The sequence below is a fragment of the Capra hircus genome, chromosome 18, assembly GCF_001704415.2.
Source record: "Capra hircus breed San Clemente chromosome 18, ASM170441v1, whole genome shotgun sequence".
In the NCBI taxonomy this organism is placed as follows: Eukaryota; Metazoa; Chordata; class Mammalia; order Artiodactyla; family Bovidae; genus Capra; species Capra hircus.
This window is the reverse complement of record NC_030825.1, coordinates 65021634-65037394: the sequence shown is the minus strand read 5'-3', so window position 1 is coordinate 65037394 and position 15761 is coordinate 65021634. Positions and strand designations below refer to the sequence as shown.

Sequence of the window (15761 nt, the reverse complement as noted above, 5' to 3'; positions counted from 1 at the left end):
GGGGTGGAGGCTGGAAGGGGGGTAGGGAGGGGAGAGGGGGAGCGGCGCGGGCGGAAGCGGCCAGGAAGGTCACTTCCGGCCTGGGCGCCCGTCCCCCTGACCCCAGGGTCTGAGTCGCCGCTGCCGCCGCTGCCACCATCCGCGAGGGAGAGAGGAGGAGGAGTGCGGCGCGGCGGCCCCGGGACCGAGGAGGTGAGGGGAGGGCGCGGGGCCGGGGGCCGTGCGCCCGGGGCCGGGTGGGCACGCGCCTCAGGGCGCCGGGCTGCGGCCGGGGGGGCGGGCGGGGAGGCGGGCGGCGAGCGCGACTGGGCGGGCGAGTGCGCGTGCGCGCCGCGGGGGCCGGGGCGTGAGTGAGCGCGCGGCCGCTGACGCGGGGCGGGAGCGCGCGCCACGCCCGGGGGCGCGCCCAAGGCGGGGGCGCGCGGCGCGGGCTCGGCCGGGGGCTCGCCGGTGAGGCCGCCGTGTCGCCCCCACCCCCACCCCAGCTTTCCAGGCCGCTCGTGGCCGGAAGTGGTGGCGACTCCCGGGGGAAGTTGAGGCCCCGGTGGGAGAAGCGGCGCGCGCCGGCCCAGCAGGCCTGACCGGAAACGGTGGCCTGCCCCTGGCCTGCCCGCTCCCCTTTCCCCTCTTTTCAAAGGAGCCAGATCCCGTTGCCGCCCCGGGCGCGCTGCGTGCGGCCTTTGATCCGGCCGGTAATTACGGGCCTTCCGGCCGGCGGGAGGCTCATTCATTCGCCCGGGCGCGGGCGGCGGGCAGGAAGCGCGTGCACTGGAGGGGAAATGTTAGGCCAAGGTCAGGCACCGCGTGGCCCGCGGGGCAGGGCGAGGCCGGCGGCCGGGCCCGATTGCCACCCCGAGGCCCCCCGGGCGCCTCACCGCGCCCCTGAGCCCCAGCTCTCGGCCCGGCCACAAAGGGGGGCACCCCAGTTCGTGGAAACGGGTGCTCCTGGGGCACAGGCCAGCCGGGGATGGCATGATCAGACGGAAAAGTGAGCCACGGCGAGTGTGGACAGAGACTTTTGTGGGCGCATTGGTTGGCACGAGGACAGGGAGATGAAGCAGGCTCGCTGAGTGCGCGGAAGACCTGGACCGGGTCCATGCGCCTCCTCACCTCCACACTCCTGTCCTCACCCAGGGGACCAGGGAGGGCACCCCAGCCCCAGTCCAGAGGGGCATTGTAGGAAGGGACTGACGGTCCGTGTGCTCCGCGTGGTTCCTGGTGCCTGGCCCTGCCTTAGGGATCCAGGGTTGGGATCCAGCTGGGGGTTGGGTCTGCCCTTGCTCCCGGGGAAGCCCGGTTACTGTGGCTTATCTCTTCCCTAAGAACATAAGCCTCTTTGGCTCAACGCAGCTGGCATTCACCCTCCGCCTCTGCAGGCAGGCCCTCCGGCCTGAGCCCCAGAACATTCAGATCCGATTCCTTCTTGTGTTGTCTCTCATCTTAGCCCCTTCCTCCTGGAGGTCTTGGAGTCTAACCCCCGCAGGCGGAGCTAGAGAACTGGAAGGATTTGGCCCGGGGTGGCCCTGGGCCCCCGGCTCTGGGGTCAGACGACCCGTTTCAGGCCTCAGCTCCACGTTCATCACCTTTGTGACCTCACAGCACAAGGAGTCTCTGAGTTTCTACTAGTGAAAAAGAGGTGTACTAATGGCGTTGACCTTGGTAGGAAGGCTCCCGACACTCTCCTTTTGGAGCCAGCGCACAGCTCTCAGAAGTGGGTGTGAAGCGGGTGCAGAGGCCTCTGGCGGGCCCAGCTTTCCCGGGCTCCGGCTCTTCCAGCCCTGTGACCTTGGACCTGCTGCTTCCCTTTCCCAGGCTCAGTTCCTCCTCAGGCCCCTATGACCCAGAGCACAGTCCACCATCCCTGGGTGAGCCTCGTCCATCGACGCCACTGCCAGCCCCGCCCAGTGCTGGGCCTGGGACACAGTGGTCCTGGCGCGGTGCTCCGCTGGGGGTGAGGCAGGACGGTGCAGTCCTGGAGAGGCTCCGACGCCCTAGGCAGGGGCTGGGGGTTGCCAGGCTAGCCAGGAGCTGGAGGAGCCCTGGGGGAGATGTCTCGAGTCTCATGGGACAGAGGAGCTGCCCGAGAGAACCCGGGGACCTGAGGGGGGGCTGGGTTCCCGGCCGGTGGTGGCGATCTTGGTCTTGACCTGAGTCTCTGCCTGGCTGCTCTGGGTCTCGAGTGGTCCCTTCTGGGCACTCCTGGGCTAAGACGCCCCCAGCCCCGACCCTAGACATGTGTCCTGCAGCGCCCCCAGCCCGCAGAGGCTATGCCCGGGACCCCGCTGTGGCCCTGGCCTCCTCGTGGAGGCAAACTGCAGCCAGGGTCCTGGCTCGTACCCCGGACCCCCCCAGGGTGGGGGTGGTCACCCCACTTGGTGGGGTGGGCTGAGCCCCCAGCACCGGTGCAGGGTTGGTGGGAGTCCGGAGTCTGGCTTTTACCAGAGCCGCTGCCTCCGCTGGCTTCTTTTGGCCAGGCTTGGGGTCTGGGGAGACAGAGGCTGTTTTGGAGGTCTCTGGGGTGTCCGTTGGTTTGGGGACTTGGGGACCCCCCATGGGTTGGGGCCGATGACTGGCTCGGGGACTCGGAGCTGGTGCCTGTCTTCAGGTGTGACCCTCCTTCCATGTGTTAGGCCTCCCTGGCCCAGTTGTGGGGGGTTGCCCGTCTGTCCGGCAGGGCTGGCAGCCCTGTCCTGGGGGCGGTGCGGGCGCCTCTCACCGCTGTGCTGCCCCCCAGCTGCGCCGTCTGCTCCTGGGGCCCACCTGGGCGGAGGGTCTCCCTGCTTTGCTTGCCTGACTGTTGGGCTCACAGGACACTCTTTGCCGAATGGGGGGTCCTGTGCGGGCTGCCTCGTCATGAGTGATGCCAGGGACCCACACGTGGCCCAGCCTGGAGGCGCAGGGTCGGCCGGCCAGGATGTCCTGACTCCCTGGGCTGGAGGAGCTCGCCGTCTGTTGGGGTTTGTGTGGACACGCGGGGAGGAGGAAGTCAGGGAGAGCCTCCCAGGGACGTGGGCTTGGCTGTAATCGGGAGTGAAGGGAGCCTGAGGCGGTGCTTCTGGCGGAGGGGAGGACGGGCCCTGGAGGCTGGGCCTCGGATGTGTCCCGAGGTGCTGGGAGGTTGGGTCAGCCCCAGATGGGTCTGAACTGGGCTCCAGAGGCCTGTCCACGTTCCCTGGGCGCCCGGCTCCTCGTGGAGCGCGGCCATTCCTCTTGTGATCTGGACACCAAGCCCGTGAAGACGAGGCGCGGGGTGGAGCACCCGCCCCGGGTGATGTGGCTAGGGGTGAGGCCGACTCCACCCTGGCTGCCCACCCACCAGCCCAGCGAGGGCAGCCTCCCATCCCCTCGGTGGCCGTGGGGGTCAGAAGGTGCCCGCGCTGCGCCCTGTGCCCAGTGTGTTGTTTGGGCACGTGTGGGGAGAAGGGACAGTGGAGCTGCGGGAAGGGAGGAGTCTGGGAAGGCTTCCTGGGGGAGGTGCTGCTTTCCCTGGGCTCTGGCGGCAGGTCTCCAGGGAGGGGGCAGAGGCGGGGGGCGAGGAGGAAGGGAGTACCCCCAGAGGGAGCGGAGTCTGGCCCCTCGCCTGGTTGAGGAGTGACAACCAGCAATGGCCCACGTGTGCGGCTGTGTTTTTCTGTCTTGAAGAGTATTCTGTTGTTTTAAGGAATCTTCACTTATCCACCAGCATTTAAGGGCAGACATGGAGGAAGCTCTAGGAAGGCTGGTGGTGGCAGACCCCTGGAAGGCCAGAAGGTGCCCGGCAGGTGTGACGTGGGGCAGGCCTCCCAGGAGGAAGTGCGTCTGCGGGGCTGACCTGGCAGACGCCGCCCGGGTCTGGAGTTTGGACCTAGCGCAAGGGCCACCTGTGGGGGTGGTTCAGGCAGGGGGCTGGCGGGACGGAGCTAGCCTTAATAAAGCAGACAGCAGCTCCCCTGCGAGCTGGTGGCCGTGCGGACAGGTCACCCTCTTGGAGCTCACGGCGGCCACGCGCACAGGCTTGTGCCCCCGGGGACCGCAGGCCCGCGTCCGGTCTGCGTCTGCCGGTCCTGGCTTCTCGGGCGAGCAGAGTCACCGCGGTCTCTCCCCTCCGAGACCAGCGCTTCCTCCTCCTGCTCCTCCAGCTGCCACGGGCCGCACGCGCACGGGCCGGTGACGGCCACCTGGGCTGCCTCCACGCGCGGCTCTCGTGGCTGCTGCTCCCGCAGGCGCGCGCGCGAGCTGCCGTGCAGGCGCGCTCTCACTGCTCGGGTTCGTGGCCGGAAGTCCTGCTGCTCGGCGCGCGCGCTTTCTGCGGTCGTGCCCGCCCGGCGCGCCTGCGCCGGGGTCTGCCTGGGGCATCTGGCTCTTCGTGCGCTCGCCAGCTCCTTGCGTGTCGTTTTGGAGAAGCGCCTCTTCCATCCTCTGCCCCTTTTCAGCTGACTGATCTGTTTGAACCTAGTGCCTGGAAAAGATGAACCGGTCCGTGGTGTGGGGAGCGGATTTGGAGAGGGCTTGGAGGGTGCAGGCCCCAGGGGTGGGAGTTGGGAGAGGGCGGTGAGGGTGGGTGCAGGGCCCTCCCGGGGTGGAGGCCGAGAGGTAGCCACTGGGCCTTGGTGGCCTCAAGGCTGGGGCGGGGGCTGGGGAAGAATGGCTGGGGAGGAGCCGGGGGTCCCACCTGCGGCCTGACGGCAGCCCAGGAACAGAGAAGCCGGGGGGGAGAAGCGAGGAGACGGCCGGGGCAGCTGTCTCCGGCAGCAGGAGCCCTGGGCAGGTTCTGGAGCAGGGCCGGCCGGAGGCGGCGGCGAGATTGGCAGCGGAAGAAAGAGCCGGCGGGTAATTGGTGGGCAGGCATCCAGCGCAGGTGGGTGGGCCTAATAACAATAATAATAATAATTTGTCTCGCGGGCCCTGCCGACTCCCAGGCTAATTGGACCGCTGCAGGCCCCCGCGGAGGGGGGGCCTTCGTCTCTGTGGAGTGGGTGGGGGTCAGAGCGGGGTGGCCGGCCCTGACAGGTGTGCTGGGCTGCGGAGCGTCTGGGGGGCCGGGAGGGCAGGACCCACCACCTTCAGCCTCCAGAGTCATCAGGTTCCACAGTTGGGCTGGCGCAGGAATTGCCCCACCTCCCCCAGGGAGCTGCCGGGTCAGGGGCTGCCCCAGCCCCCAGCTCTGGGTGGGACGGCTGCGGCTTCCCCCTCCCCCCAGGTCCCGAGGTAGGACCCCAAGGCCCCGGCGCTCGGGGCAACACAGGAGCCCAAGCGGCCGCAGTGGAGGACCGCACGAGCTGCTGGGGGTGACTCTGCAATGCACGCTCTCGGCCCTTCACAGGGACCCAGGGGGTCTCCCAGGGCGCGCTCCGGCTCCTCCCCGCCACCACCCCGGGGTCCCTGCTGTGCGAGACCGTGGTGGGGGCACAGGCCCCGGCCCCCGAGCCAGAGCGGCCCCCCGCAGCCCCCACGAGAGGCCCAGCAGGTGGATGCCAGGGTCACCCCGTGGCTGGCCTTAAGTCTCCCTTCGCCGGGGGGTGGGGTCACCGCCCTCTGCTCAAGGCCAAAACCAGAATGCAGAGTGGACTGTCCCGTCCCGGTGCCCTGCGCCAGGTGGGAGAGCCCGTGGGCCCTAGAAGTCAGCCAGAGAAGCTGCCACTTGTGGAGCATAGCTGGGGCTTCCTGCCAGGTTCCGAGTTCCGGGTGGACCGCCCCCGCCCCCTCTGCTGCGGGCTCCCCCTTGGGCTCCTCCAGGCGTTTCCCAGGGTGCCTGTGTGGCTGGCACTTCCCTGAATCATGGCGGCCCCCGTGCCCTGGCCTCTGGGTCGCAGACTCTGTGACCTGCCACTGGTCGGCCTCACTGAGGGTCTGTGTGGACACCTCGATCCCACTTAGACCCAGTGAAAAGTTGGACAGCAGCTCCCCACTCTGCTCCAGTCTGTCGACCGAGGGGCCTTCCCCTGCCCTCCTCTGCCCTCCTGGGGCTTCCAGCTGGACTTACTGAGGCGATCAGGAGGAGAGATGGATTCTGTTAAGCACCAGCTCAGGAAAACCGAGTGATGGGGCGGAGCACCAGCGGGGGTCTGCGTGCTGGGGGGTAACCTGGCTGCGGTGGCGGGGGTCAAAGGAAGGTCATGTGGGCAGGTCCCCCGCCCTCTTGGGGTATCGTTCCCTCCTGGTGTGGGACCCTCTATCACGGGGGACTTGCCTCATCCTCTCAGGGAGTTGCGGGTTCAGAGTGAGCTCCTTGCATCAGGAGCTGGGTGTGGGTGAGGGTCCTGCAGTTCGAGGCCCGCCCCGCTCCCCACCCGCCGTGGGAATCAGGCGGTGTCTCCCTCACTCCCTGTCTGAACTGCCCCGTCTGGGGGCGTGGGGACCTCTGGCCTCGGGGCAAGCTGCCTACCACCTCCCTGTCCTGCGTCCCCTCCCCTGGAGCCTATGGACGCCCTGGGGAGGCCGGAGGTCCCCCACCTTCTCAGTGCAGGAAGCGGCCAGAGGTGGACACCTTCCCAGGGAAGGCCCTGCTTGCTTGACTTGGACGTGGTTGTTCCGGCCCCACACGTGGCCGCCTGGCAGATAGGTATGGATCGGAAGGCTTGCCAAGCGGCCCCTCCTGCCCCGGCTGCTCCTGTTTCTCTTTCACTCATTTCTGACGCGGACGGTGGTTGAGTCAGGGCCTGCGCACACATCTCAGTCTGTTCACGGATTCACTGGGACATAAGCCACCCTCGTGAAAGGGACAGTCTGCTGGGTGTTACTCACAGACTTCAGCAGCCACCGCCGCGGTCTCGTCCCAGAACGTTTCATCACTCAGAAGCCCCGTGCCCCCACGTGGGTGCTCCTCCCACCCGCAGCCTGGCAGCCCGGCCTCAGCCCGACCTTCCATGGCCCGCTCCACTCCCCTCGCTGCCTCTGCGCGGCGCTGCTGTGAAGGTGGCCTCGGACCAGGATTCTGGGGCCACGTGGGCTGAGCCCCTGTGGTCAGCCTGCCAGGCTGTTCTTATGGCGGCCCTCCTGGTTGGCATGCCCGACCACCCTCTGCCTGGACTGTGGGGTGGTACCCGCTCGGCTCTGGCCGTCTGTCCTGTGGGGTCTGGGGTGGAGGGGCCTGGATGGGGGCCTGGGGGCCCGTGTATCGGTGTTTGGCGGGCTACCTTCCGGACCTGGAGCCTCCACACTGCTCGGGCCGTTCATGGGCATCGCCCACCGTCAGCAGCGCCTGCTGTGTCTAGCGCTGTCGTGGGCCCAGGGGTCTCGGGGTGGCGCGTCCCAGGGCCACCAGCTTCCTGGGAGCCACGTGGCCCCACGCGCCCCCCCCCCCCCCCCGCCCACTCGGGGCAGCCGTCCTGGGAAGGCGGCTGGGGTCCCCAGCTCCGGCTGAGCACCACCCAAGTCTGTCTTGTGGCCGTCCAGCTCGGGGGTGGAGGGTGCAGCAGGGGCCCCCTGTGCGCTCCGGCGTCCTGTGAACCCTCTCCTTCTCTCCCCTCCGACAGGGCCCAGACATGGAGCTGCGGGAAGAGGCCTGGTCTCCGGGGCCGCTGGACTCCGAGGACCAGCAGATGGCCAGTCACGAGAACCCAGGTGAGGGGCCCTGGACTTCTCCTGGCTGACCCCGCGCTCTGCCCGCCCCCAGTGGCTCGGGGTCCCACCCCGCCTCCCGGGCCCAGCCAGCCACTTCCCGGGCCTGGTGGGGTCTCCGTGGCCCCCCAGCCGGGAGCCTTTGGGGGCTGCCGCGGGTGGGGGCTCCTCAGCCCAGGGAGGGCCCAGGGGCTGGGGGCCAGGAGGATGTAGGGCGTCCCGGTGGGCCTGGGTCCTCCTGGGTTTTCATCTTCATATAAGACATGGGCAACCTGTCTTATTTAATAAAGCGTTACTTGGCTTGAGTAACCTCCTCTGTGAGCCCCCGGGATGAGACTTCGCGTGCTGAGACCCGGCCACAGCCTCCCCAGCGCCCGCCTTCGGTGGGAGCCGTGGCCCCGTCTCCCCGGGCCTCCGGGCTTCCGTGCAGGGCGCCTGTGCAATAAAGCATGAAGTGCTCCGTGCAGCTGTCGATGCGTCTTCGTGCGTCCTGGCCGGCGACCGCGACCTCTCACTGTGAGGGCTCCCGGCCCGGGCCCAGACCCCGCCCTACAGGTTGGCCCCAGCCCCTCCTTCGCTGCAGCGCCCCGCCTCCCTGTCTTACTGCTTTAAAGTAAGATTAACCGGAGGGTCGGTTTCCTTCTGGAAACTTCCAGCCCGACAGTGTGGTGGCCGCTCGTCCCGCTGCCTGGCCCCAGCAGTGAACCACACTGGGCGGTCCTACACTGCCTGTGCCCCTTTCCTGGAGGATTTCAAACAACATCCCTGGGTGTCTCAGCGGTTCACCCATAAATTCTCCGGGAGCAGCAAACGCTCGTCTCGGCTGGCGGCCGCAGCGTCGCCCCTGCCTGTCTTCTGCCGCCAGCAGCCTCTGGAGGGCGGTTTACCTCGGAGCCCGGAGTTCTGCCCGTCCACACTGTCCACTCACGTGCTCTGGCTGGGCAGACCCTGACGAGCAGGTGGGCTCTCACCTGTGCCCTGCCCAGCGGCCTGCTCGGGCCCCTACCCCGTGACCCCCTGCTGCTCTGCTCCCCCTTGTGGGCACCCCTATAGGCCCCTCCCGTGAGGGGCAGCACGGGACCCCTGCCCCGAGACCCCGGGTGCTGTCTGGTGCGGTGGGGAGGGCCGAGGGGCCCCGGGGGTAAGGCTGTGAGCAGGGCCACCAGGAGCCAGGGCTACCAGGAGCCAGGGCTGGGGCTGGGCTGGACTGTCTGCAGGCCGCAGCCAGGCCTGTGCTGACTGCCTCATGGGCATGCTGACCCCCGCCCCAGGCCTGCAGACCCCCGGGGGGAGCTGGCAGGGGTGCGGTGTGAGAGCTGGCCAGGTCTTCCACGTGGGCGCTCAGAGAGAGGTCCTCTGAACACGATCGTAGGTGAAGAGATGGTCTGACTGAGGCGCGGAGGAGTCTTCAGCGGGTGGGTTGGAGATCACCCTCAGGGCCGGGGTCCTGGCCTCCCGCAGTCAGGCCTGCCTCTCCTATCTCAGTGCCACTAGCATCACCCTGCAGAGTCCCCTAAAATGCTCTGCCTGAGCTGGGGCAACAGCAGACCCGCGTGAAGAGACAGCAACCTCACCCGGGCAAGACCCACATGCCCTGGCAGAGCCCCGAGCAGAGCGGGATGGGGCCAGGCCCGCCCGCGTGGTGTTAGGGGCGGGGAGCCAGCCGCCAGGCTGCCCTCGGGGGTCACTGTGGGCAGCAGCTGCAGCGGGTGCTCCATGGAGGGCAGCGGCGGGGTGCACAGGCCGCCTGGGCCCGCGGCTTCCCAACCGTGTCCAGGGAAAGACCCACCGGGGAGGCCCCAGGCAGGGCAGGGGGCTTCAGGGGCCAGTGGGACCCCCAGTGAGGACCGCAGTGGGGAGGGGAAGGTACTGACCAAATGGGGTGGTGGCAGAGCGGGGGTCCCTGGGAGGGCAGGTCACACACACGGCAGAGGACCCCCGAGGAGCTGCAGTGTCCAGAAGGTAGCCGCCTGCGAATTCAGGGAAGCGGACGTCCAGAGATGGGCAGACAGGGAACTGAAGTTCCATCCTGCTGACCCCACCCCGCAGGAGCTAGTAGAATAAGGGAAAGGGGCCGAGGAGGGTGTCCTCAGATGGGGAGGCGTCAGAGGTGCGCTCCCAAGACAGGTGGGACTGTGCGGAGGGGCTTGGAAGAACAAGACCAGGACCATGCGGCCCGGGGGCAAGGCTGAGCAGAGAGCCAAAGATACAGACAAAGCCATTTCAAGTCGAAGATGGGGCAGCTCAAGACCAAGCCAAAGCAGTGCATCATTCCCTGAGGAAACCTGCGGGTGAAACAGAGGGACGGTGTAAATCAGAAAGAAAGCAAGAGGACGGCAGGGTGTGCAAAAAGAAAGGTACTGAAGTTAGTTAAAGAAAGCCCCAAGAAGACAAGATCCTGTATACGGAAGAGAACGGTGAACCTACACATCTAGAACACACTCCTGAGATGGAAAAGTTGGGCGTCGAAGGAGCAAGTCGAAAATCTGAGAACATCCGCTTGGATGGATGGTCTTTGACTCGAGTCGCTGGGCTCGAAGAAGCAGATGCCTCCGGGTACCTGGGGAAAGAGCGAACGGCCCCGGGCAGAGGAGACTGCATCGCGCTCAGCTGGTCAGCGGTGCCTTCTGCCAGGGCAGAGTGGAGGGGTCCTGTTTCTGATTGTTGGGGGAAGCGGCGGGTCACATCATACGACTGCAGAACCGACCTGCACATTTGAAGGGCGCAGCTGAACTCCGTACCTGCAGAGCCAAGCAGACTGCCTCCACGTGGGCCCTTCCTGGGGATCTGTGGGCCAGGGACCCACGGGCAGGGAGCGGGGCCAGGCTGGCTGTGAGGTGGGCGCCCAAGTCCTGAGGAACCGTGCTTGGCCGTGCCGGTGTGGTGTCAGCAGCCTGGCAGAGACGGCGCCTCCGGGTTCTCTCCTCGCCTTGTGAGGACCAGGGATGCGGGTGTCTAAGGAAGACGGCAGAGAAGCCTGCTGGCCTGGATCTGTATGGAAAGTGTCAGTTAGAACTTACAGGAATTTTACCTTTAAAAAAAAAAAAAGCAGTGATCACTTCCATATTTGGAGCTTGAAATTGTTTCCTGCTCAGAGAAATCAGAGTGCCCTTGTAGAAATGGCCGGCTGCAGGTCTGGGGAAGGAAGTGTGGGTGAGCCCGTGGTGGCAGAGATGCTGTCAAAGGCCCCCCTGGGTCCCATCCAGAGGACTCGAAGCCCCCTCAAGGCTCCCACGCGCCGCAGCTGGCAGGGTGACAGGCGGGGGGTGCAGGTCACCAGATGTGTGTAAATCCGTGCACTCAGAGCACAGTGAGGAAAGGGAAGGTTACTTGGTCATGCTGGAGGACAACGGAAGACCGGGCAGGTGAGGGAAAATGAGGTTCATCCCCCCGTAAACCCGTGAAATTGACCGCTGGGTCCCAACCAGCTGACGAGGGAGCGTCTCTAAAAACTACTGCACCTACTAAACAGGATGCAGAGCTGACCGCAGTCAACGCAGGACAAATGCCCTGTCACGACGGGGGCGGGGCCCCTCTGAGCCCGCTGCGTGCAGGGGCCGCGCCGTGCATCCCTCTGTGATTCCGGAGATGTCCGAGTTCCTGCGTGTCAGTGGCCCTTGATGTCACAGAAACGATACGCCATCACACGAGAGACGATAATCCATGCCTTTGGTGAGAGGACGGGATTGCACCTTCAGAATGACCGACCACAGGGCCGGCGGGGCTGGGCCCCCAGCTGCAGCCCACGAGGAGGAATTGGCAGCCCGCGAGGGTCCAGAGGGCCACAGGCTCCGCGAAAAGATTGTCAGGAAAAGCAAGAGACCGGGGAAGCTGTGTATTACATAGGACCTAAAAGACGTAGCTGAAGTCAAAAGTGAAGGGACCGAACTCTTGTCTGGGGATGTGCACTTGGGTGACGGCGTGCAGGAACGCGAGGGGGCGGCTCCTGCACGGCTCTCTGGGCTTGGGGGGGTGGTGCGTGGGGAGGGCGGACCGGGGGCAGCCGCTGACCTTCCTCCTGACCTGGACGGGGTGCAGAGTCGGACTCGGGGATGCACGAGAGCTTGGGGCCCTGCACCCACTGCAGGAGACCAGGGGTCCCCTGGCTGAGGGGCAGGCCCGTCTCCTGGAGTGAGTAGACACTCCTCCACTGGGCCGTTTAACACCTGCTCGAAAAGTAGTGCCTGCGGTGAAGGCGGTGCAGCGCCGCCCCTGGCTCAGCCCCACTCTTAGTCCAGCCTTGCGGCACCCCCCACCCCCAGCTTTCTCTCCTGCTTCCGGACCGGCGCTCCGCCCCTCGCCCTCCACCCGCATCCAGGACTGCTGGTTGAGTCCCAGGGGTCTCACGGGTTCCGGTGGGCTGTGTTATGTCCGGGTCCTCGCGATGGCAAGTGCACGTCATCGCCGAGTCACGTGTCTGTTAAACTTTCGGGACAACTTGGAAAGCAGAACGTGTACTTCGGTCTTCCGCCAATAGCAAGCCTGCTTCCCACCCCCTCCCTTCCCCACGCCTCGGGATGTCGTGTTCTTATGACCGTTTCTCCTTCTTATCTCCCTTGGCCGCGCTGCGTGGCTTGCTGGATCGCAGGGCCCCGATCAGGGTGGAACTGGGGCCCGCGAGGCAGTGGAGTCTTAACGGCGGCCGCCCGGGAGTTCCCGATTTATGTTGACGTCGAAGTGGAGTGGGCCCCAGGCCATCTCTGCAGAAGCGCCTCCCACCCTGCCCAGGCTTCCTACCGAAGTGATGTCCTGTTCCGGTACTCCTCGCGTGGAGTCCTGGTTCTCAAAGCGTCGGTGCTCAGTCACCGGGGGTGGCGCGTGGGGCATCGTCCCCCAGCGCTGCCGGGGCTCAGGGCGGCCACCTGGGATCCGGACTGCGGGCCCCTGGTGCTTTTCCGCCCCCAGGCGGGTCGCCGCGGGAGGCGGCTCATCTGGCTCGGTGTCCTCGCTGCGAAGGCCCGCGTCCCCAGCGCCCACCTCGCGGGACTTAACGCACGGATGCTTACCGAGTGCACGAGGACGTTATCTCGGGGACAGTGTTGGGGCACTTTGTCTCCGGCCGGGTGCTGGAACACGGTCCGACCGCTGGCCCTGTGGGCCTGCAGGCTAGTGCGAGGGGGCGGGAAAACAGAGCTAGGTAGGTTATGGTGGGGTTCACCTTTGAGCGACGCCTTCGCGTTGCACCTGGGGGCGGGGCCGGAGGCTGGTGGGCGGGGCTATGTCAGGGGCGGGACCGAAGTCTGGTGGGCGGGGCCGTTCCTAGGGTGGGGCCGAAGCCTGGGGGGCGGAGCTGTGTCCGCGGCCCAGGCCGGAGGCTGATGGGCGGGGCTGGGTCCGGCTGTGGTCGGGGCTGTGCCCAGGGGTGGAGCCCGAGGCTGGTGGGCGGGGCCGTGTATGGGGTGAGGCCACGCCCAGGGGCGGAGCCTGGGGTTGCGGGCGGGGCTGGGGCTGGGCCCCGGCAGGTGTCTGAGCTGGAGCCCCCCCGCCGTCTCCATTCTGTAGCTCAGGCCCGAGTCGCAGAGGGAAGGCAGATGTCGCCGAGGGTGCACCCAGATCTCGTGGAGCCGCTCATCTCTCCCGGGAGGCCGCCCGGGCAAGCGGCGGTGCAAATGTATTAGAGGCTTTGTCGGGCAGTCGGCCCGTGGAGGTGTCCGAGGTGGTGTCCTCGGTTCGCAGGCGCCGGGACCGAGGCCCCGCGCTCCTTTCTTGTCTCCACTGGGCACACAGGGCCCAGGCTGAGGACTTCTGTGATAGAGGCTGCGGAGTGTGGGGTTGCACCCCCAGTTAGTGGGGGGTAGTCAGGGCTCTCCTGCTGTAATCTCATTAACCAGTCCGACCCTCGCAGCGACGGTCGTCTTCCCAGAACCGAAATGTGACACCGTCCTTTCCCGGGCCGATTCGAGCCGCCTGGTGCGAGGATCTCCTGCCTCAGGGGTCATTCTGTACTAGGGCCTTCCCTAGCCCTCCACCCGCAGCCCCGTTCGATTCTGTTGATTTCTTTAGCAGACGTTTCTGGAATCCCCACTAAGTCCCGGGCATTGTTCTGGGCGTGGGGGAAACGGCTGTGAAGGAAGGAGAAGCCCTGGGGGATGGTTATGGAGTGTTTGGTAAAACGCAGGAAACTGGGGGGTGTGGGGGGTTGTGGGGATGGGGACTGAGCGAGCACGTCTGCCCGGGGCAGGTCCAGCACGAGCAGGCCAGGTTCTAGGCGCTCCGAGGGAGGTGCCGCCCCCGGCCTGGTGGGGGGGAGCCGGTTCCGGAGGCCTCGCAGCGCGGCAGGGAAGCAGCCCCCGCCGCCCTCCGCGGGCTCTCTGACGCCCTCTCCCCCTTTCCTTGTAGTGGACATCCTCATCATGGATGACGACGACGTCCCCAGCTGGCCCCCGACCAAGCTGTCCCCACCCCCATCGGCGCCCCCCGCCGGCCCTCCGCCCCGGCCGCGGCCGCCCGCGCCCTACATCTGCAACGAGTGCGGCAAGAGCTTCAGCCACTGGTCCAAGCTGACGCGGCACCAGCGCACGCACACCGGCGAGCGGCCCAACGCCTGCGCCGACTGCGGCAAGACCTTCTCGCAGAGCTCGCACCTGGTGCAGCACCGGCGCATCCACACGGGCGAGAAGCCCTACGCCTGCTCCGAGTGCGGCAAGCGCTTCAGCTGGAGCTCCAACCTCATGCAGCACCAGCGCATCCACACGGGCGAGAAGCCCTACGCCTGCCCCGACTGCGGCCGCAGCTTCACGCAGAGCAAGAGCCTGGCCAAGCACCGGCGCTCGCACAGCGGCCTCAAGCCCTTCGTGTGCCCGCGCTGTGGCCGCGGCTTCAGCCAGCCCAAGAGCCTGGCGCGCCACCTGCGGCTGCACCCCGAGCTGTCGGGGCCGGGCGTGGCGGCCAAGGTGCTAGCGGCCAGCGTGCGCCGGGCCAAGGCGCCCGAGGAGGCGGCGGCGGCGGACGGCGAGATAGCCATCCCAGTGGGCGACGGAGAGGGCATCATTGTGGTGGGCGCGCCGGGCGAGGGGGCGGCAGCGGCCGCAGCCATGGCGAGCGCGGGGGCCAGGGCGCCGGGACCCCGCTCGCGGCGCGCCCCGGCCCCCAAGCCGTACGTGTGCGTGGAGTGCGGGAAGGGCTTCGGGCACGGGGCCGGGCTGCTGGCCCACCAGCGCGCCCAGCACGGGGACGGGCTGGGGGCGGCGGGGGGCGAGGAGCCGGCGCACATCTGCGTGGAGTGCGGCGAGGGCTTCGTGCAGGGCGCGGCGCTGCGCCGGCACAAGAAGGTGCACGCCGTGGGCGCGCCCTCGGTCTGCAGCCACTGCGGACAGAACTACTACCGGGCGGGCGGGGACGGCGGCGGCGACGACGACGACGAGGAGGCGGCGGGCGGGCGGTGCGGCGAGTGCCGCGGCGCGGAGGGCCGGTAGGGGCGGCGGCCCGGGGGGGCGGGGCCCCTCGGGCTGGGCGGGAACGACGGCGCGGGACCCAGAGGCTGGGGCGAAACTGGCAGAGGGGCGCCCCGGGGGTGCGGCGGGCCTGGGGCGGGGCGCGCGGGGCGCCCACCAGGCCGCCCGGCCCCTCCCCGCGCCCGCCGCTCGGCCTGGCTTGGCCCCGTCGGTTCTCGGCCGAGCCCGAATCGAGACGTTGGTTGGGAACTAGAGAGACCACGACGCGACGAAACCCATGAGCGGAAGACCATTCGCCCTCTTTCCTTTCCCCCGCCAACCGGGCTGCTGCAAGAACGGCGAGCCGTGCGCCCTTTACCCTCAGAGGGGCCCCAGCGGGAAGGGAGAGAGGGTCCTTTTCCCCTTTAGAATTTTCTTTTAATCACACCGCCTCCTGCCCCCGCCCGCCTGTTATTTTCTTCCCCTTCGCGGTCCCGGCCTTTCTCCTCTCCCTACCCTCCCCCAGCCCGCCGGGTCTGGGCTCGCGGAGGCGTGCGGAGCCGAGCGACCGCGTCCCGGGCGACCCCGCGGACAGCGGGTCCCGGCTCATCCCAGGCCTGGGCGCGGCGGGAGGAGGGCACGGGGGCAATAAATCGCACTATCCGATCGTCCCTCCTGTGCGTGGTTCTTGAGTCCGGGGAAACAGAGGGCCCCGCACCCGGGCAGCTGCTGATGGGTGGGTGGGTAGGGGGCACCGGCCAGGCCGGAGGAGAGAGGCCGACGTCGGCCCAGGCCGCGCGCGTGCCCGGGTGCGCCCTGGAGGCTGTCCTGGGAGAGTGCATGAGCGGC

At 67.7% G+C, this 15761-nt stretch overlaps 1 protein-coding gene across 5 annotated transcripts; it reads left to right on the top strand.

Annotated features, from left to right (window-relative positions):
- ZNF787 (zinc finger protein 787) lies at positions 1-15583 on the top strand. Of its 5 annotated transcripts, XM_018063477.1 has the most exons (4): positions 3549-4455; positions 7455-7542; positions 7830-8498; positions 13879-15583. In XM_018063477.1, the coding sequence occupies exon 4, from the start codon at positions 13893-13895 to the stop codon at positions 14952-14954; it is 1062 nt and encodes a 353-aa protein (XP_017918966.1). In that variant the 5' UTR covers positions 3549-4455; positions 7455-7542; positions 7830-8498; positions 13879-13892; the 3' UTR covers positions 14955-15583. The 5 variants fall into 5 exon arrangements, with proteins under 5 accessions (XP_017918961.1, XP_017918963.1, XP_017918966.1 ...); XM_018063472.1 differs by lacking the exons at positions 3549-4455; positions 7830-8498 and adding an exon at positions 1-192; XM_018063474.1 differs by lacking the exons at positions 3549-4455; positions 7830-8498 and adding an exon at positions 427-692.